The sequence below is a fragment of the Pelophylax lessonae genome (assembly GCF_965119305.1).
Source record: "Pelophylax lessonae genome assembly, chromosome: 3".
Lineage (NCBI taxonomy): Eukaryota > Metazoa > Chordata > Amphibia > Anura > Ranidae > Pelophylax > Pelophylax lessonae.
The window spans coordinates 291,437,477-291,460,931 of NC_138770.1; the positions used below are offsets into that span (position 1 = coordinate 291,437,477).

The window sequence follows — 23,455 nt, forward strand, 5'->3', positions numbered from 1 at the left end:
AGTCTGTGTCGGTACGTGTGAGATCCACCTTTCCAAGTTTTTGGGGTTCATCTCATACTTCTGAAGCTTTGAGGGTGCTGCCTGTTGTATACTCCTCCTCCTCCTCTTCCTCATCCATCCTTTTAGGTGTACAAACAATAGTAATTGGGGCCTAGTGTGCTTCTGTACGTGTGAAAAACATACACTTTTTTTTGATCATATTTCCTATTCCGCTATTCAATAAAAACCTTTGGGGCTCAATTAAATTGCGGAATAGTCTGTGTCGGTACGTGTGAGATCCACCTTTCCAAGTTTTTGGGGTTCATCTCATACTTCTGAAGCTTTGAGGGTGCTGCCTGTTCTATACTCCTCCTCCTCCTCCTCCTCATCCATCCTTTTAGGTGTACAAACAATAGTAATTGGGGCCTAGTGTGCTTCTGTACGTGTGAAAAACATACACTTTTTTTTGATCATATTTCCTATTCCGCTATTCAATAAAAACCTTTGGGGCTCAATTAAATTGCGGAATAGTCTGTGTCTGTACGTGTGAGATCCACCTTTCCAAGTTTTTGGGGTTCATCTCATACTTCTGAAGCTTTGAGGGTGCTGCCTGTTCTATACTCCTCCTCCTCCTCCTCCTCATCCATCCTTTTAGGTGTACAAACAATAGTAATTGGGGCCTAGTGTGCTTCTGTACGTGTGAAAAACATACACTTTTTTTTGATCATATTTCCTATTCCGCTATTCAATAAAAACCTTTGGGGCTCAATTAAATTGCGGAATAGTCTGTGTCGGTACGTGTGAGATCCACCTTTCCAAGTTTTTGGGGTTCATCTCATACTTCTGAAGCTTTGAGGGTGCTGCCTGTTCTATACTCCTCCTCCTCCTCTTCCTCATCCATCCTTTTAGGTGTACAAACAATAGTAATTGGGGCCTAGTGTGCTTCTGTACGTGTGAAAAACATACGCTTTTTTTTTTTATCATATTTCCTATTCCGCTATTCAATAAAAACCTTTGGGGCTCAATTAAATTGCGGAATAGTCTGTGTCGGTACGTGTGAGATCCACCTTTCCAAGTTTTTGGGGTTCATCTCATACTTCTGAAGCTTTGAGGGTGCTGCCTGTTGTATACTCCTCCTCCTCCTCTTCCTCATCCATCCTTTTAGGTGTACAAACAATAGTAATTGGGGCCTAGTGTGCTTCTGTACGTGTGAAAAACATACACTTTTTTTTGATCATATTTCCTATTCCGCTATTCAATAAAAACCTTTGGGGCTCAATTAAATTGCGGAATAGTCTGTGTCGGTACGTGTGAGATCCACCTTTCCAAGTTTTTGGGGTTCATCTCATACTTCTGAAGCTTTGAGGGTGCTGCCTGTTCTATACTCCTCCTCCTCCTCCTCCTCATCCATCCTTTTAGGTGTACAAACAATAGTAATTGGGGCCTAGTGTGCTTCTGTACGTGTGAAAAACATACACTTTTTTTTGATCATATTTCCTATTCCGCTATTCAATAAAAACCTTTGGGGCTCAATTAAATTGCGGAATAGTCTGTGTCTGTACGTGTGAGATCCACCTTTCCAAGTTTTTGGGGTTCATCTCATACTTCTGAAGCTTTGAGGGTGCTGCCTGTTCTATACTCCTCCTCCTCCTCCTCCTCATCCATCCTTTTAGGTGTACAAACAATAGTAATTGGGGCCTAGTGTGCTTCTGTACGTGTGAAAAACATACACTTTTTTTTGATCATATTTCCTATTCCGCTATTCAATAAAAACCTTTGGGGCTCAATTAAATTGCGGAATAGTCTGTGTCGGTACGTGTGAGATCCACCTTTCCAAGTTTTTGGGGTTCATCTCATACTTCTGAAGCTTTGAGGGTGCTGCCTGTTCTATACTCCTCCTCCTCCTCTTCCTCATCCATCCTTTTAGGTGTACAAACAATAGTAATTGGGGCCTAGTGTGCTTCTGTACGTGTGAAAAACATACGCTTTTTTTTTTTATCATATTTCCTATTCCGCTATTCAATAAAAACCTTTGGGGCTCAATTAAATTGCGGAATAGTCTGTGTCGGTACGTGTGAGATCCACCTTTCCAAGTTTTTGGGGTTCATCTCATACTTCTGAAGATTTGAGGGTGCTGCCTGTTCCATACTCCTCTTCCTCATCCTCCCTTTAGGGTAGGAAAAAATTTAATCGGGCCTAGTCTGTGTTTGTACGTGTGAGATACACAGTTTTTTATCCTATTCCGCTATTCAATACACACCCTTTTGGTGTAAAAAACATTAAATTGCGGCATAGTTTGCATATTTGACTGTGAGATACACCCGTGCGATACTGTTGTTCTTTTGTTCCGCTATTCAATAAAGACCTTTCTAGGGCAAGATCTTAAATTTCAGAAATATGAGGAGAGCGTCAAATAGGGGCCATGGCCTGGGTCGTGGTGGTGCTGCTGCTAGAGCTCCTGTTGCAAGGAGAGGACGTGGTCGATCTGTGCCAGCTACACGCACAAGTGAAACACCTTCCTCAAGTGTGAGTAGGCGACAGAACCTGCATCAGTATTTGGTAGGGCATCATACGCCCCTAGAAGTGATGAGGCCAGAACAAGTGGAGGCGATAGTAGATTGGTTTGCTGCTGACAGTGCCTCCAGTTCCTTCACATTGTCTCCCACCCAGTTTACTGCAGAAAGGTCACAGTTGGCACCTGCAGCCGATGTCCAACCGTCTTTCACCTCACCCCCTTGCAAATCAGGCAAGCAGTCTGAGCCCCAAGCCATACAGCAGTCTCTTCTTCTTTTTGATGACTCTGTCAGCAGGGTTTCCCAGGGCTATCCACCTAGCCCTGCCCCAGAAGTGGAAGAGATTGAGTGCAGCGATGCCCAACCACTTATTTCTCAAGATGAGTACATGCAAGGATCATCGCAGCACGTCTCCGATGATGACGAAACGCAGGTGCCAACTGCTGCGGCGTTCAGCATTGTGGAGACCGACAAGGAGGGCAGGGGTGAAGACTGGGTGGAAGATGATGTGGAGGACGATGAGGTCCTCGACCCCACATGGAATGAACGTCATGCAGGTGACCTGAGTAGTTTGGAGGAAGAGGCGGTGGTTGCACAGAGCCACCAGCACAGCAGAAGAGGGAGCAGGGTGCAAAAGCGGAGCGGCCGTGCCCTAGACACTACGCCCGCTACTGCCCAACGCAGCAAGGGAACGAGCGCACCAAAGTCAGCTCAAAGGAGTTCTCTAGCGTGGAAGTTCTTTAGAAAATGTGCCGATGACAGGACACGAGTGGTTTGCACCCTGTGCAATCAGAGCTTGAAGCGAGGCATAAACCTTCTCAACCTGAGCACAACCTGCATGATCAGGCATCTAAGTGCAAAGCACGAGCTGCAGTGGAGTACACACCTTCAAAACCAAGAAACGTCTCTGGCTCATCCTGCTTCCTCTTCTGCTGCAGTCTCGGCCGCTCCAGCCACATCTGTAGTGATACCGACACCTGCCACCCCGCAAACAGACGATCTGTCAGCAACACCACCACCTGGGTCACCAACAACCATCTCCACAATGTCCCGTGGAAGCGTTCAGCTTTCCATCTCCCAAACACTTGAGAGGAAGAGGAAGTACCCCCCTACCCACCCGCGATCCCTGGCCCTGAATGCCAGCATTTCAAAATTATTGGCCTTTGAAATGCTGTCATTCCGTCTGGTGGAGACGCACAGTTTTAAAAACCTTATGTCGGTGGCTGTCCCACAGTACGTCGTGCCCAGCCGCCACTACTTTTCCAGGCAAGCCATCCCTTCCCTGCACAACCAAGTGGGGGAAAAAATCAGGTGTGCACTGCGCACCGCCATCTGTGCCAAGGTCCACCTAACTACCGATACGTGGACCAGTAAGCACGGTCAGGGGCGTTATATCTCCCTAACGGCACACTGAGTAAATGCAGTGGCGGATGGGCCTGAGGCGGATAGCAATTTGGCGCATGTCCTTCCACCACCGAGGATTGCAGGGCGCTTCAGTTTGCCTCCTGTTCCTAACTCCTCCTACTCCGCTTCCTCATCCTCTACCGCCTCCTCATCCGGACAGCGTAACACCTTCACCACCAACTTCAGCACGGCCAGGGGTAAACGACAGCAGGCAGTTTTACAACTTGCCTGTTTGGGGGACAAACCACACACCGCGCAGGAGTTGTAGAGGAGCATGGAACAGCAGACAAATGAGTGGTTGCTGCCAGCGAGCCTCAAGCCCGGCCTGGTGGTGTGCGATAACGGGAGAAATCTCATAGCAGCTCTGGGCCTAGCCGGTTTGACGCACATCCCTTGCCTGGCGCATGTGCTGAATTTGGTGGTGCAGAGGTTCCTTAAAAACTACCCCGATATGTCAGAGCTGCTGCAGAAAGTGCGGGCCGTTTGTGCGCACTTTCGGCGTTCTCACCCTGCTGCTGCTCGCCTGGCAGCGCTGCAGCGTAACTTCGGCCTTCCCGCTCACCGCCTCATATGTGACGTGCCCACAAGGTGGAACTCCACCTTGCACATGCTGGAAAGACTGTGCGAGCAGCAGCAGGCCATAGTGGAGTTTCAGCTGCAGCACGCACGCGTGAGTCGCTCTGCGGAACAGCACCACTTCACCACCAATAACTGGGCCTCCATGCGAGACCTGTGTGCCTTGTTGCGCTGTTTTGAGTACTCCACCAACATGGCCAGTGGCAATGACGCCGTTCTCAGCTTAACTATCCCACTTCTATGCCTCCTTGAAAAAACAATTCGGGCGATGATGGAAGAGGATGTGGCACAGGATGAGGAGGAGGAGGAGGATGAAGAGGTAACATTTCCAAGGCTTTCAGGGCAGTCATTCGCAAGGGGCTCCGAGGGTGGGTTCCTGCACACACAAACGCCAGGGACACAATTGTCCAGCAGGGGCACAGTTCTGGAGGATGAGGAGGATGAGGAGGAGGAGGAGCTGGAGGAGGAGATGGAACCATGTTCACAGCAGGGTGGCACCCAGGCCAGCTCATGGCCATCACTGGTGCGTGTCTGGGGGGATACAGAGGACACGGACGATACACCTCCCACAGAGGACAGCCTTTCGTCGCCTCTGGGCAGCCTGGCACACATGAGCGATTACATGCTGCAGTGTCTCCACAACGACCGCCGAGTTGCCCACATTCTAACTTGTGCTGATTACTGGGTGGCCACGCTGCTGGATCCCCGTTACAAGGACAACGTACCGTCCTTAATTCACTCACTGGAGCGCGATCGCAAGATGCGCGAGTACAAGCGCACGCTGGTAGACGCGATGCTGCTGGCATTCCCATCTGACAGCGGGGCCACAGTGGAAGCACAAGGCAGAGGAGGAGGAGGTCGCCAACTCAACCAGGGCACCGCCAGCACCTCAGAAGGCAGGGTTAGCATGGCCGAAATGTGGAAAAGCTTTGTCAGAACGCCACAACAAACAGCAGCACCAGCAGCTCAGATGGAACGTCTTAGCAGGAGGCAGCATTTTACCAACATGGTGGAGCAGTATGTGTGCACACGCCTACATGTAGTGAATGAGGTGTCTGCCCCCTTCAACTTTTGGGTCTCCAAATTGGGCACATGGCCTGAGCTTGCCCTTTACGCCTTGGAGGTGCTGGCGTGCCCTGCAGCCAGTGTATTATCTGAACGGGTATTTAGCACGGCTGGGGGTGTTATAACAGACAAGCGCAGCCGCCTGTCCAGAGACAATGTGGACAAGCTCACGTTCATTAAAATGAACCAGGCATGGATCCCACGGGACTTTTCCGTACCTTGTGCAGAATAGCAATGGATACCGACCTTACCCAGCCATTGTTCCATTTTTGCTCTTTCTCACTCTTTTGGGGTGTACCCTCATTTAAAATTTGTGAAAAGAAGCAGTGTTGGCTACCTCGTCCTCCTCCTCAGGGCCAGATTAACGTAGGGGCTATTGGAGCTGCAGCTCCATGCAGGCCCCTACCTTTTATATAGGCCCCGGGTTGGCCATATTCACTGTGACCGCTCCTCTGTCACTTGTAAACACAGAAGTCTGGCTTCTATGCTCGCTTCCCCAGGCAGCACCCTCAGAACCTCCCCACACAGCGCGAAGGCCGGACAAGGAGGGACAGTTGCCGATGCATGGATGTGTTTATGGGCTTCAGAGACAGCATCCCATGTTGAATTAGGCATGCATGGCTGCACCCTTCCTACTCTGGGTGCATGCCAAGGCACGGCCCTTAAGGCCCTTCAAAATCCTCAGCACCAAGACCATGATGCTCTTAATCCGGCCCTGGTCCTCCTCCACCGCCGCTTCCACCTACACCGCCCATAGGTGTGCGCAGCCTATTGCATTAGGGTGTGCACCCCAAAGTTGAAATACACATGCATGTGTTTGCCTACATGTACATGGCCCCGATACATTACTCTCCCTGCTGGCAAAGAGAAATAGAGCAGAGCAGGTGCGAGGGAGATCTTTCCCATCTCCTCACTGGCAAACAGAGCGATAATGCTATGTGCCCTAGGTGATTAGGGTGTGCCCAGGTACACCAGGCACACCCTGTGCGCACGCCTATGACACCGCCACATCCACCACCACCTCAACCTCCCTCCTACTCCATATGGGCCTCGTCCTTCAGAGATGAAGAACATTGTTTTATTTTTCTGTTTTTGTTGTTTTAAGTTATTTCCCTATCCACATTTGTTTGCAGAGCACTTGCCATGCTCTTAACTACGTTTTGCTGCCATTTGCAGCACTCTAGCCCTTTCCATTGGTGTTTTAGAGCCATTTTAGTGCCTTAAAGTTCGGGTCCCCATTGACTTCAATGGGGTTCGGTGTCCGGGAAAAGTTCGGTAAAAGTCCGGGACACGGACCTGGACTTTTTTTTAAAGTTCGGCCGAACCCGTCGAACACGGACATCTAGGTGTCCGCTCAACCCTAATCAAGACCTAAACTGGAGGCCACCTTTTCCAAGGAAGAAATTTCCACATTTCCTCCAAAAAATACCCCAGGTTGTAATGCAATCATTTTTCTGCCATTGATGTAGAGCTTATGCTGGTAGGAGAATGTAAACAGACTCTATAGTTTTCTTGTTCACGTGCTCACAGTGAGCTGTTTGGTATCTTCTGGAGGTGATTTGAAAAAGCCATAAAGCTGCCTGATCATTCTTCCATGCATGATGTGTGCTTGGTTAGTTTCAAAAGAGTGCAGAGGTGACATTAGGTGTCTTCTTAAAGTGATCCTGTCACTTGCACTATGCTTTCACATTATGATAGCAATACAGTTAAGTATAAAAAATATAAAGTTGAATAAAATAAATGAAAAAAAGCCTTCCACCCTGACAGATACATACATAGGAATGCAAATACCTACACTGGGTGTGCTTTGGTACGAAAGCAACCATTGCTTTTGGCTATTTTGCTCAGATTCTCAGATGTTCTTGTACTATTATACACATTGTAGAGCCAAAGAAATGTGACTCTAGGTGAGTGGCCGACCCTCACATGTTGTGAACAGGACTAGGGTTGAGCGGACACCTAGATGTCCGTGTTCGATGGGTTCGGCCGAACTTTAAAAAAAAGTCCGGGTCCGTGTCCCGGACTTTTACCGAACTTTTCCCGGACACCGAACCCCATTGAAGTCAATGGGGACCCGAACTTTAAGGCACTAAAATGGCTCTAAAACACCAAAGGAAAGGGCTAGAGTGCTGCAAATGGCAGCAAAACGTAATTAAGAGCATGGCAAGTGCTCTGCAAACAAATGTGGATAGGGAAATAACTTAAAACAACAAAAAAAAACAGAAAAATAAAACAATGTTCTTCTTCATCTCTGAAGGACGAGGCCCATATGGAGTAGGAGGGAGGTTGAGGTGGTGGTGGATGTGGCGGTGACATAGGCGTGCGCACAGGGTGTGCTGGGTGTGCCTGGGCACACCCTAATCACCTAGGGCACATAGCATTGCCAGTGAGGAGATGGGAAAGATCTCCCTGGGACCTGCTCTGCTCTATTTCTCCTTGCCTACAGGTACATGGCCCCGATACATTACTCTCCCTGCTGGCAAACACATGCATGTGTATTTCAACTTTGGGGTGCACACCTTAATGCAATAGGCTGCGCACACCTATGGGCGGTGTAGGTGGAAGCGGCGGTGGAGGAGGACCAGGGCCGGATTAACAGCATCATGGGCTTGGTGCTGAGGATTTTGAAGGGCCTTAAGGGCCGTGCCTTGCCATGCACCCAGAGGAGGAAGGGTGCAGCCATGCATGCCTAATTCAACATGGGATGCTGTCTCTGAAGCCCATAAACACATCCATGCATCGCCAACTGTCCCTACTTGTCCGGCCTTCACGCTGTGTGGGGAGGTTCTGAGGGTGCTGCCTGGGGAAGCGAGCATAGAAGCCAGACTTCTGTGTTTACAAGTGACAGAAGAGCGGTAACAGTGAATATGGCCAACCCGGGGCCTATATAAAAGGTAGGGGCCTGGAGCTGCAGCTCCAATAGCCCCTACATTAATCTGGCCCTGAGGAGGAGGACGAGGTAGCCAACACTGCTTCTTTTCAAAAATTTTAAATGAGGGTACACCCCAAAAGAGTGAGAAAGAGCAAAAATGGAACAATGGGTGGGTAAGGTCGGTATCCATTGCTATTCTGCATAAGGTACGGAAAAGTCCCGTGGGATCCATGCCTGGTTCATTTTAATGAACGTGAGCTTGTCCACATTGTCTCTGGACAGGCGGCTGCGCTTGTCTGTTATAACGCCCCCAGCCGTGCTAAATACCCGTTCAGATAATACACTGGCTGCAGGGCACGCCAGCACCTCCAAGGCGTAAAGGGCAAGCTCAGGCCATGTGCCCAATTTGGAGACCCAGAAGTTGAAGGGGGCAGACCCGTCATTCACTACATGTAGGCGTGTGCACACATACTGCTCCACCATGTTGGTAAAATGCTGCCTCCTGCTAAGACGTTCCATCTGAGCTGCTGGTGCTGCTGTTTGTTGTGGCGTGCTGACAAAGCTTTTCCACATTTCGGCCATGCTAACCCTGCCTTCTGAGGTGCTGGCGGTGCCCTGGTTGCGTTGGCGACCTCCTCCTCCTCCTCCTCTGCCTTGTGCTTCCACTGTGGCCCCGCTGTCAGATGGGAATGCCAGCAGCATGGCGTCTACCAGCGTGCGCTTGTACTCGCGCATCTTGCGATCGCGCTCCAGTGAGTGAATTAAGGACGGTACGTTGTCCTTGTAACGGGGATCCAGCAGCGTGGCCACCCAGTAATCAGCACAAGTTAGAATGTGGGCAACTCGGCGGTCGTTGTGGAGACACTGCAGCATGTAATCGCTCATGTGTGCCAGGCTGCCCAGAGGCAACGAAAGGCTGTCCTCTGTGGGAGGTGTATCGTCCGTGTCCTCTGTATCCCCCCAGCCACGCACCAGTGATGGCCATGAGCTGGCCTGGGTGCCACCCTGCTGTGAACATGGTTCCATCTCCTCCTCCAGCTCCTCCTCCTCCTCATCCTCCTCATCCTCCAGAACTGTGCCCCTGCTGGACAATTGCGTCCCTGGCGTTTGCGTGTGCAGGAACCCACCCACGGAGCCCCTTGCGAATGACTGCCCTGAAAGCCTTGGAAATGTTACCTCTTCATCCTCCTCCTCCTCCTCATCCTGTGCCACATCCTCTTCCATCATCGCCCGAATTGTTTTTTCAAGGAGGCATAGAAGTGGGATAGTTAAGCTGAGAACGGCGTCATTGCCACTGGCCATGTTGGTGGAGTACTCAAAACAGCGCAACAAGGCACACAGGTCTCGCATGGAGGCCCAGTTATTGGTGGTGAAGTGGTGCTGTTCCGCAGAGCGACTCACGCGTGCGTGCTGCAGCTGAAACTCCACTATGGCCTGCTGCTGCTCGCACAGTCTTTCCAGCATGTGCAAGGTGGAGTTCCACCTTGTGGGCACGTCACATATGAGGCGGTGAGCGGGAAGGCCGAAGTTACGCTGCAGCGCTGCCAGGCGAGCAGCAGCAGGGTGAGAACGCCGAAAGTGCGCACAAACGGCCCGCACTTTCTGCAGCAGCTCTGACATATCGGGGTAGTTTTTAAGGAACCTCTGCACCACCAAATTCAGCACATGCGCCAGGCAAGGGATGTGCGTCAAACCGGCTAGGCCCAGAGCTGCTATGAGATTTCGCCCGTTATCGCACACCACCAGGCCGGGCTTGAGGCTCGCTGGCAGCAACCACTCATTTGTCTGCTGTTCCATGCTCCTCCACAACTCCTGCGCGGTGTGTGGTTTGTCCCCCAAACAGGCAAGTTGTAAAACTGCCTGCTGTCGTTTACCCCTGGCCGTGCTGAAGTTGGTGGTGAAGGTGTTACGCTGTCCGGATGAGGAGGCGGTAGAGGATGAGGAAGCGGAGTAGGAGGAGTTAGGAACAGGAGGCAAACTGAAGCGCCCTGCAATCCTCGGTGGTGGAAGGACATGCGCCAAATTGCTATCCGCCTCAGGCCCATCCGCCACTGCATTTACCCAGTGTGCCGTTAGGGAGATATAACGCCCCTGACCGTGCTTACTGGTCCACGTATCCGTAGTTAGGTGGACCTTGGCACAGATGGCGTTGCGCAGTGCACACCTGATATTTTCCCCCACTTGGTTGTGCAGGGAAGGGATGGCTTGCCTGGAAAAGTAGTGGCGGCTGGGCACGACGTACTGTGGGACAGCCACCGACATAAGGTTTTTAAAACTGTGCGTCTCCACCAGACGGAATGACAGCATTTCAAAGGCCAATAATTTTGAAATGCTGGCATTCAGGGCCAGGGATCGCGGGTGGGTAGGGGGGTACTTCCTCTTCCTCTCAAGTGTTTGGGAGATGGAAAGCTGAACGCTTCCACGGGACATTGTGGAGATGGTTGTTGGTGACCCAGGTGGTGGTGTTGCTGACAGATCGTCTGTTTGCGGGGTGGCAGGTGCCGGTATCACTACAGATGTGGCTGGAGCGGCCGAGACTGCAGCAGAAGAGGAAGCAGGATGAGCCAGAGACGTTTCTTGGTTTTGAAGGTGTGTACTCCACTGCAGCTCGTGCTTTGCACTTAGATGCCTGATCATGCAGGTTGTGCTCAGGTTGAGAAGGTTTATGCCTCGCTTCAAGCTCTGATTGCACAGGGTGCAAACCACTCGTGTCCTGTCATCAGCACATTTTCTAAAGAACTTCCACGCTAGAGAACTCCTTTGAGCTGACTTTGGTGCGCTCGTTCCCTTGCTGCGTTGGGCAGTAGCGGGCGTAGTGTCTAGGGCACGGCCGCTCCGCTTCTGCACCCTGCTCCCTCTTCTGCTGTGCTGGTGGCTCTGTGCGACCACCGCCTCTTCCTCCAAACTACTCAGGTCACCTGCATGACGTTCATTCCATGTGGGGTCGAGGACCTCATCGTCCTCCACATCATCTTCCACCCAGTCTTCACCCCTGCCCTCCTTGTCGGTCTCCACAATGCTGAACGCCGCAGCAGTTGGCACCTGCGTTTCGTCATCATCGGAGACGTGCTGCGATGATCCTTGCATGTACTCATCTTGAGAAATAAGTGGTTGGGCATCGCTGCACTCAATCTCTTCCACTTCTGGGGCAGGGCTAGGTGGATGGCCCTGGGAAACCCTGCTGACAGAGTCCTCAAAAAGAATAAGAGACTGCTGTATGGCTTGGGGCTCAGACTGCTGGCCTGATTTGCAAGGGGGTGAGGTGAAAGACGGTTGGACATTGGCTGCAGGTGCCAACTCTGACCTTTCTGCAGTAGACTGGGTGGGAGACAATGTGAAGGAACTGGAGGCACTGTCAGCAGCAAACCAATCTACTATCGCCTCAACTTGTTCTGGCCTCATCACTTCTAGGGGCGTTTGATGCCCTACCAAATACTGATGCAGGTTCTGTCGCCTACTCACACTTGAGGAAGGTGTTTCACTTGTGCGTGTAGCTGGCACAGATCGACCACGTCCTCTCCTTGCAACAGGAGCTCTACCAGCAGCACCACGACCCAGGCCACGGCCCTTATTTGACGGTCTCCTCATATTTCTGTAATTTAAGATCTTGCCCTAGAAAGGTTTTTATTGAATAGCGGAATAGGAAATATGATCCAAAAAAGTGTATGTATCTCGCACGTACAAAACCACACTAGGCCCCAATTACTATTGTTTCTACCCCTAAAAGGATGGATGAGGAGTAGGAGGAGTATGGAACAGACAGCACCCTCAAATCTTCAGAAGTATGAGATGAACCCCAAAAACTTGGAAAGGTGGATCTCACACGTACCGACACAGACTATCCCGCAATTCAATTGATCCTCAAAGGTTTTTATTGAATAGCGGAATAGGAAATATGATCAAAAAAAGTGTATGTATCTCGCACGTACACAACCACACTAGGCCCCAATTACTATTGTTTGTACCCCTAAAAGGATGGATGAGGAGTAGGAGGAGGAGTATGGAACAGGCAGCACCCTCAAATCTTCAGAAGTATGAGATGAACCCCAAAAACTTGGAAAGGTGGATCTCACACGTACCGACACAGACTATCCCGCAATTCAATTGATCCTCAAAGGTTTTTATTGAATAGCGGAATAGGAAATATGATCAAAAAAAGTGTATGTATCTCGCACGTACACAACCACACTAGGCCCCAATTACTATTGTTTGTACCCCTAAAAGGATGGATGAGGAGTAGGAGGAGGAGTATGGAACAGGCAGCACCCTCAAATCTTCAGAAGTATGAGATGAACCCCAAAAACTTGGAAAGGTGGATCTCACACGTACCGACACAGACTATCCCGCAATTCAATTGATCCTCAAAGGTTTTTATTGAATAGCGGAATAGGAAATATGATCAAAAAAAGTGTATGTATATCACACGTACACAACCACACTAGGCCCCAATTACTATTGTTTGTACCCCTAAAAGGCTAGATGAGGAGTAGGGGGGGTATGGAACAGGCAGCACCCTCAAACCTTCAGAAGTATGAGATGAACCCCAACAACTTGGAAAGGTGGATCTCTCTCACACGTACCAACACAGACTATCCCCCAATTTAACTGATCCCCAAAGGTTTTTGATTAAATAGCGGAATAGAAAATATGATCCAAAAAAAGTGTATGTATATCACACGTACACAACCACACTAGGCCCCAATTACTATTGTTTGTACCCCTAAAAGGCTAGATGAGGAGTAGGGGGGGTATGGAACAGGCAGCACCCTCAAACCTTCAGAAGTATGAGATGAACCCCAACAACTTGGAAAGGTGGATCTCTCTCACACGTACCAACACAGACTATCCCCCAATTTAACTGATCCCCAAAGGTTTTTGATTAAATAGCGGAATAGAAAATATGATCCAAAAAAAGTGTATGTATATCACACGTACACAACCACACTAGGCCCCAATTACTATTGTTTGTACCCCTAAAAGGCTAGATGAGGAGTAGGGGGGGTATGGAACAGGCAGCACCCTCAAACCTTCAGAAGTATGAGATGAACCCCAACAACTTGGAAAGGTGGATCTCTCTCACACGTACCAACACAGACTATCCCCCAATTTAACTGATCCCCAAAGGTTTTTGATTAAATAGCGGAATAGAAAATATGATCCAAAAAAAGTGTATGTATATCACACGTACACAACCACACTAGGCCCCAATTACTATTGTTTGTACCCCTAAAAGGCTAGATGAGGAGTAGGGGGGGTATGGAACAGGCAGCACCCTCAAACCTTCAGAAGTATGAGATGAACCCCAACAACTTGGAAAGGTGGATCTCTCTCACACGTACCAACACAGACTATCCCCCAATTTAACTGATCCCCAAAGGTTTTTGATTAAATAGCGGAATAGAAAATATGGTCCAAAAAAAGTGTATGTATATCACACGTACACAACCACACTGGGCCCCAATTACTATTGTTTGTACCCCTAAAAGGCTAGATGAGGAGTAGGGGGAGTATGGAACAGGCAGCACCCTCAAACCTTCAGAAGTATGAGATGAACCCCAACAACTTGGAAAGGTGGATCTCTCTCACACGTACCAACACAGACTATCCCCCAATTTAACTGATCCCCAAAGGTTTTTGATTAAATAGCGGAATAGAAAATATGATCCAAAAAAAATGTATGTATATCACACGTACACAACCACACTGGGCCCCAATTACTATTGTTTGTACCCCTAAAAGGCTAGATGAGGAGTAGGGGGAGTATGGAACAGGCAGCACCCTCAAACCTTCAGAAGTATGAGATGAACCCCAACAACTTGGAAAGGTGGATCTCTCTCACACGTACCAACACAGACTATCCCCCAATTTAACTGATCCCCAAAGGTTTTTGATTAAATAGCGGAATAGAAAATATGATCCAAAAAAAGTGTATGTATATCACACGTACACAACCACACTAGGCCCCAATTACTATTGTTTGTACCCCTAAAAGGCTAGGAGTAGGGGGAGTATGGAACAGGCAGCACCCTCAAACCTTCAGAAGTATGAGATGAACCCCAACAACTTGGAAAGGTGGATCTCTCTCACACGTACCAACACAGACTATCCCCCAATTTAACTGATCCCCAAAGGTTTTTGATTAAATAGCGGAATAGAAAATATGATCCAAAAAAAGTGTATGTATATCACACGTACACAACCACACTAGGCCCCAATTACTATTGTTTGTACCCCTAAAAGGCTAGATGAGGAGTAGGGGGGGTATGGAACAGGCAGCACCCTCAAACCTTCAGAAGTATGAGATGAACCCCAACAACTTGGAAAGGTGGATCTCTCTCACACGTACCAACACAGACTATCCCCCAATTTAACTGATCCCCAAAGGTTTTTGATTAAATAGCGGAATAGAAAATATGATCCAAAAAAAGTGTATGTATATCACACGTACACAACCACACTAGGCCCCAATTACTATTGTTTGTACCCCTAAAAGGCTAGATGAGGAGTAGGGGGGGTATGGAACAGGCAGCACCCTCAAACCTTCAGAAGTATGAGATGAACCCCAACAACTTGGAAAGGTGGATCTCTCTCACACGTACCAACACAGACTATCCCCCAATTTAACTGATCCCCAAAGGTTTTTGATTAAATAGCGGAATAGAAAATATGATCCAAAAAAAGTGTATGTATATCACACGTACACAACCACACTAGGCCCCAATTACTATTGTTTGTACCCCTAAAAGGCTAGATGAGGAGTAGGGGGAGTATGGAACAGGCAGCACCCTCAAACCTTCAGAAGTATGAGATGAACCCCAACAACTTGGAAAGGTGGATCTCTCTCACACGTACCAACACAGACTATCCCCCAATTTAACTGATCCCCAAAGGTTTTTGATTAAATAGCGGAATAGAAAATATGATCCAAAAAAAGTGTATGTATATCACACGTACACAACCACACTGGGCCCCAATTACTATTGTTTGTACCCCTAAAAGGCTAGATGAGGAGTAGGGGGAGTATGGAACAGGCAGCACCCTCAAACCTTCAGAAGTATGAGATGAACCCCAACAACTTGGAAAGGTGGATCTCTCTCACACGTACCAACACAGACTATCCCCCAATTTAACTGATCCCCAAAGGTTTTTGATTAAATAGCGGAATAGAAAATATGATCCAAAAAAAGTGTATGTATATCACACGTACACAACCACACTAGGCCCCAATTACTATTGTTTGTACCCCTAAAAGGCTAGATGAGGAGTAGGGGGGGTATGGAACAGGCAGCACCCTCAAACCTTCAGAAGTATGAGATGAACCCCAACAACTTGGAAAGGTGGATCTCTCTCACACGTACCAACACAGACTATCCCCCAATTTAACTGATCCCCAAAGATTTTTGATTAAATAGCGGAATAGAAAATATGATCCAAAAAAAGTGTATGTATATCACACGTACACAACCACACTAGGCCCCAATTACTATTGTTTGTACCCCTAAAAGGCTAGGAGTAGGGGGAGTATGGAACAGGCAGCACCCTCAAACCTTCAGAAGTATGAGATGAACCCCAACAACTTGGAAAGGTGGATCTCTCTCACACGTACCAACACAGACTATCCCCCAATTTAACTGATCCCCAAAGGTTTTTGATTAAATAGCGGAATAGAAAATATGATCCAAAAAAAGTGTATGTATATCACACGTACACAACCACACTAGGCCCCAATTACTATTGTTTGTACCCCTAAAAGGCTAGATGAGGAGTAGGGGGAGTATGGAACAGGCAGCACCCTCAAATCTTCAGAAGTATGAGATTGTGTTCACTGTACCCCACAAAGATTGAGTTCACTGCACCCCACAATGATTGTGTTCACTGCACCCCACAAAGATTGTGTTCACTGCACCTCACAAAGATTGTGTTCACTGTACCCCCCAAAGATTGTGTTCACTGCACCCCACAAAGATTCTGTTCACTGTACCCCACAAAGATTGTGTTCACTGCACCCTAAAAGGATGTTGTTCACTGCACCCCACAAAGATTGTGTTCACTGCACCCTAAAAGGATGTTGTTCACTGCACCCCAAAAAGATTGTGTTCACTGTACCCCCCCAAAGATTGTGTTCACTGCACCCCACAAAGATTGTGTTCACTGCACCCCTAAAAGATTTTGTTTCACTGTACCCCCCAAAGATTGTGTTCACTGCACCCCAAAAAGATTGTGTTCACTGTACCCCCCAAAGATTGTGTTCACTGCACCCCACAAAGATTCTGTTCACTGTACCCCACAAAGATTGTGTTCACTGCACCCCAAAAAGATTGTGTTCACTGTACCCCCCCAAAGATTGTGTTCACTGCACCCCACAAAGATTCTGTTCACTGCACCCCACAAAGGATTTTGTTCACTGCACCCCAAAAAGATTGTGTTCACTGCACCCCAAAAAGGATTTTGATCACTGCACCCCAAAAAGGATGTTGTTCACTGCACCCCAAAAATGATTTTGTTCACTCCACCCCAAAAAGATTGTGTTCACTGCACCCCACAAAGATTGTGTTCACTGCACCCCAAAAAGATTGTGTTCACTGTACCCCCCAAAGATTGTGTTCACTGCACCCCACAAAGATTCTGTTCACTGTACCCCACAAAGATTGTGTTCACTGCACCCCAAAAAGATTGTGTTCACTGCACCCCAAAAAGGATGTTGTTCACTGCACCCCAAAAAGGATGTTGTTCACTCCACCCCAAAAAGATTGTGTTCACTGCACCCCACAAAGATTGTGTTCACTGCACCCCAAAAAGATTGTGTTCACTGCACCCCAAAAATGATTTTGTTCACTGCACCCCAAAAAGGATTTTGTTCACTGCACCCCAAAAAGGATGTTGTTCACTCCACCCCAAAAAGATTGTGTTCACTGCACCCCAAAAAGATTGTGTTCACTGCACCCCACAAAGGATTTTGTTCACTGCACCCCAAAAAGATTGTGTTCACTGCACCCCAAAAAGGATGTTGTTCACTGCACCCCAAAAAGGATTTTGTTCACTGCACCCCAAAAAGATTGTGTTCACTGCACCCCACAAAGGATTTTGTTCACTGCACCCCACAAAGATTGTGTTCACTGCACACCAAAAAGGATTGTGTTCACTGCACCCCAAAAAGATTTTGTTCACTGCACCCCAAAAAGATTGTGTTCACTGCAGCCCAAAAAGATTGTGTTCACTGCAGCCCAAAAAGATTGTGTTCACTGCAGCCCAAAAAGATTGTGTTCACTGCAGCTCACACACAGAAAAATGGATGTGGATCACTGACACCTGCCTATCTCCAATCCCACACCACACAGCAATATCGATTGTAGTTTGTAGAACACAGTTTCCCTAAAATTCAGCAGACTCTGTCCCTAACAGGATTGAGAAGAGATCGTAGATCAGGATTGAGTGCAGATTCACCCCACCCCCCACACAGCAATATCGATTGTAGTTTGTAGAAGACACTGACCCTATAATTCAGCAGACTCTATCCCTAAAATGCCTACAACTCGCCCTGCCTAAACACTCCGACCTGTCCCTCAATTCTATCCGGACACAAATGGTTTTTTCCTGCCTATCTTTCCCTAATCAGCAGCCAGCACATTGATGTGTGCTCTGTCCCTTAGCTAAGCAGCAGAATGACGCTGCTGCGGCGGCTGCCTCGAACTTATAAAGACTTGGTCACATGCTTCAGACGGCCAATCACAGCTACTAAGACATTTGCAGGCATGGCTGGGATGGCTTAAGGCACACCAGTTAAACGATTGTTGATTGGCTGTTGAAAGCCCGCCATGAAAAGAGCGCCAAAGCATGCAAAACCCGGAAATAAAACGACCGAACACGGATTTTTACCCGAACATACAGTAAAGTGTCCGTGTCCGTGTTCGGGTAAAAAAAATCCAATTATTCGGTACGAACACGAATAATACAGTCCGTGTTCGCTCAACACTAAACAGGACCCATGGTGCTGCACAGCTCATCTGTGAGATTCAGAGACATGCAAAAATACAGAATATTGCTGCACTCCTTGGTAACTTTTTTGAAGTATTAAAATCACATCAGAGGTATGACAGGTACATAAAAGGTAACACGTTTCGCGCTAAAGTCAGCGCTTACTCAAACCTCATATACACATACATTGCATGAAATAAATATATATGCATGATACAAGTAAGCATGGCATGGCAATTAGGTAATTGAACAATTAACCAATAAATCAATTGAAGATACACTCCCACTACACTACTGAGAGTCTATGATCCTAGCCTTCCCATACTAACATGTCATATAACACATAAATCAAAAAACAAAAAAAAAATCAGAAACAAAACAAGCCGCAGAAATCCCCTCCAACCCATTGCCCACCAACACAGATCCAGCGATACTCAACAGCTCCTTACATGGGTTACCAGGGATCATAGAAGAGAGTTATACCTGTCTGAATTAAATTACTATATTCTTATTGTATTGTTGTGTAGGTGAATAATGATTCTGCAGGCCTAGTAGTGACAGGTATGAGACAAACACATAATATGATAGCCTAATTACAGGCTGTAAGTTATTTACATAGGGCTATTGGCCTTTGCTTACAGTACCTATTATTAGTCACTCTTAGTCACTAGCTTCCAGTAGTTCATACATGATGAACATGCAGCTCAGGAGTTTGCTTTACAATATACTATAAACAATTCCCATAGGAAGCAATGCATTTCTCCTGTCTACTCATTTTGCCTATCCTAGATAATGCACTATAAAAGACAATGCATTTAGTTTAGTAGTAGTAGCCCTAATTTCTATCACACCCCCTGCTCAGAGGAAAGGTAAGTTGCACATAACCACCCAGCCCCTCACAAATGCTCATATCAACATTTGGGGCATAGGGTGGTACAGAATCCCTCAATATTTTACGGGCCAGCCTCATGATGCACGTGTCCATCAAACTGGAAAAAAAAAAACTTATGTACTGCTATCAGCATGATTGATGGCTTGCACACTTATGATGCTTTTATGAAAGTGATACAATACTTTACTCTGTGTCCATTAAAAAACATACTAGCAGTTGCAAAGCTGGCAGATGATTTTGAAAAGGTTGTTAGGGTAGATCTATGGCAATGCACATTTTTAAAAGTTTACAAATCTATACCAATGACCAAAAGGATAAGAAAATGACACTAAATGTGAAATGTAATTTTACTATCAACTGAAATAAAAAAAAAAAAAAAACATGATTTCCTTTTAAAGAGATACATCTAAAATAATCATATGGCAGTGATTAATACATATGTTTGTTAATATTGTTTTACAGGAGTTATACATTGACATGAGTGAAGCAGATAATGACAAAACCAAACCTTTTCATTTTGCTATGACTGGAAAATCCTATCAAATAATTGTGAACCATTTCTACTCATTGCTTCCAAAAGTAGGTAAATAAAAGTAAATATAGAATATTTTAATGTATTTCTAATCTTTCTTAAAAAATGTAGGCTATTGTCTAAGGCACCTGTAGTGCAGGGGGCAGATGTAAATTTAAATCTAAATAATCATTGGTTGCTCATTAGTAGAGATCAGTTTAAGGTTTTGGACTGTGAATGAGTGTGGGGTACTCTTACAGTTTTTGACAAGTCTTTTAATAAAAAAAGAAAAGAAATTGCCACAATGTACATGCACCAATAGTCTTGTCACCCAGGAATGTAGATCCATGTTAATCACGATGCCCAACGTCTGCCAAGTCCGACCCACCAAAAGAAAAAACACTTTCATGGATCACCCACCTCAGACCCTTACAACCACCGTGACTGGGTTTTGGGGAAGAGGATTTTGTCCTCATCAACATGCATCTCCCTGCGTACCCGTACAACCATGTTAAGGGCATGGGCCTGGTATGATTCAGGAAGGGGGTGCATGCTACATTGGATCTACATTGCTGGACATTGTGATTGACAGTGTTGAGAAACAAGGAGGGGAATTTTTTGGGACTTTGAATGAGGCTCATAAACATATGTGCCTCCATTCCTGATAGGAATTCTTGGGACTTTATTTGAGGCTCATAAACGTATGTGCCTCCATCCCTGATATGAGAAAGCAGAAAAAGGGGGTTGGGACTTTGAGTAAGGTGTGTGACAAACGTAAATATAATGTATGAACACATATTATAAATATGCAAAAACAGAGAGATGTATTATAATGACACTGGTACATCTTGGTTGTAAAAGTACATCAAATAATTATATAAATATATAAATGGCACAATATCGTCATAACAGACTAGATAAGATGTAAAGTTAATGGACAGGCATAGCATTAGTGTGGATACATATTGAACAAAGGTAGTACCAACAAACTCAATTCAATACATAATAAAGTAGAAAATAAAAGTATTGCCTCCTATATTGGTGAAATACACTTCCTCAGGGCCAGGTACAATCCATGTGTGAACAGCAGTGTATCCAAATGGTTATAAAACCCTAAAATTAATGCCTTCCACAGATCAAACAAACAAGTAAACTAAAAATTGTTACCACATGATGTGTGGAGTTCTCTGGGAATGTCTAACCCGGTAACTGAGGGAACAAAGCGTACGCACGTCATGCAGGGTATGCAAGGACTGGAGAGAGAGTGCAAATCTCCATGGAGGGTTCACTAAAGCCTCAGCTAGCGGTCCAAATAGAATTCTATAAAAAATATTAATAAAGTATATATAATATAGTGACAAATAAATGGTTATGGCTAGTGACCTCAATAGGTGAGACTATGATAGGTCCCACCACCAGGAGATAAAAAGACAAAAACAAAAGTAGAATGTGCGTATATGCACTGGGTGATAAAATGAAATAGTAAGTGCTAAGTATGAGCAGTGAGCGCAAATATTGTGGAAAAATAGATTAGTTTTGGCCTGATCCAGAAAAAGAAAAAAAAGGAAGAAAATGAGACATTGCAATACAACCACCAGTGAAAGAGGCCACAGAGATTTAAGGAGGAAAAAGTGGATAAACATAATAGGTAACTAACAGTGAAAACAAGTAAACAAACCACCAAAGGCTATTTACCTTGTGTCATCTATAGTCTCCATTTTGAAAGGTAAAGTATCAATGTGCCCAAAGAGAATATAGAATTGAGTCCTCATGAAAGGAGGTAAGAATATACCCCCACAAAGACGTGCACAGGAGTAGTTCCCAGCGTCACGCAGCTGTTCATGTACCGGGAATTTCCAAACAGGCGCTAAGTGCCAAAGACAGCCTCTCTCATGTGAACACTGATGGATATACATGTGCTGGTGTGCAGACGTCTAAAAGGTGATGTCACATGCCGCACAGAAGGAGTGTGGCGCTGATGTGCTGCGGCCACAACCCGCCCCTACCTCCGCCTCAACGAGGAGGGAGGAGGGGAGAGAACGGCCGGAGTGCATCGCAGTTCCCGGAAATGGACAGAGCCAGCAGACCCTCCCATCCACAACAAACTATTAATGGTAAAAACAGAGTCATAGCAACACAGATAATGCAACATTGGTCTAGTAATTTACAGAATTTTAGCAGACCAAACAACTACGTAGGGCCATCCCCTTGGAAATCTAAATATTATGTAGGGGTATTAACTGTGGTGACACACCTCCATCCCTAAATAATTGAGAAACAAGGAGGGGGAATATTTTGTGACTTTGTATGAGGCTCATAAACATATGTGCCTCCATCCCTGATAGGAATTTTTGGGACTTTATATGAGGCTCATAAACATATGCGCCTCCATCCCTGATATGAGAAAGAAGAAAAAGGGGGTTGGGACTTTGAGTGAGGTGTGTGACCAAACGTATATATAATGTACAGTATCTACAAAAGTGAGTACACCCTTCACATTTTTGTAAATATTTTATAACTTTTCATGTAACAACACTGAAGAAATTACACTTTGCCACAGTGTAAAGTAGTGAGTGTACAGCTTGTATAACAGTGTAAATTTGCTGTCCCCTCAAAATAACTCAACACACAGTCATAAATGTCTAAACCGCTGGCAACAAAAGTGAGTACACCCCCTAAGTGGAAATGTCCAAATTGGGCCCAAAGTGTCAATATTTTGTGTGGCCATCATTATTTTCCAGCACTGCCTTAACCCTCTTGGGCATGGAGTTCACCAGGGCTTTACAGGTTGCCACTGAAGTCCTCTTGCACTCTTTTATGATGACATCACGGATCTGGTGGATGTTAGAGACCTTGCGCTCCTCCACCTTCTGTTCGAGGATGCCCCACAGATGCTCAATAGGGCTTAGGTCTGAAGACTTGCTTAGCCAGTCCATCACCTTTACCCTTAGCTTCTTTAGCAAGGCAGTGGTCATCTTGGAGGTGTGTTTGGGGTCGTTATCATGTTGGAATACTGCCCTGCAGCCCAGTTGTTGAAGGGAGGGGCTTTAGTATGTCACAGTACATGTTGGCATTCAAGGTTCCATCAATAAACTGTATCTCCCCAGTGCCGGCAGCACTCATGCCGCCCCAGACCATGACATCCCCATCACCATCCTTGACTGTAGGCAAGACACGCTTGTCTTTGCACTCCACACCTGGTTGCCGCCACACGTGCTTGACACCATCTGAACTAAATAAGTTTATCATGGTCTCATCAGACCACAGGACATCGTTCCAGTAATGTCCTTAGTCTGCTTGTCTTCAGCAAACTGTTTGCAGGCTTTCTTGTGCATCATCTTTAGAAGGCTTCCTTCTGGGACAACAGACCAATTTGATGCAGTGTTTGGCATATGGTCTGAGCACTGACAGGCTGACCCCCACCCCTTCAAACTCTACATCTATTTCCCAAAGATAACTTCTGGAAAGGATGCTGAGAACATGCACTCAACTTCTTTGGTCAACCATGGTGAGGCCTGTTCTGAGTGGAACATGTCCTGTTAAACTGCTGTATGGTCTTGGCCACTGTGCTGCAGCTCAGTTTCAGGGTCTTCAATCTTCTTATAGCCTAGGCCTTCTTTATGTGGAGCAACAATTCTTTTTTCAGATTCTCCGAGAGTTCTTTGCCA

At 46.6% G+C, this 23,455-nt stretch overlaps 1 protein-coding gene across 2 annotated transcripts in view; it reads left to right on the top strand.

Moving 5' to 3' along the window:
• Window positions 1-23,455, top strand: part of LOC309551106 (putative cation-transporting ATPase 13A4) — a 159,501-nt gene that overhangs the window by 88,343 nt on the left and 47,703 nt on the right. For both annotated transcript variants that reach the window (XM_082251552.1, XM_082251553.1), the window contains one exon: window positions 19,739-19,855. In XM_082251552.1, coding sequence (XP_082107678.1) covers window positions 19,739-19,855 — 117 coding nt within the window. The remainder of the gene's footprint in view (window positions 1-19,738; window positions 19,856-23,455) is intronic.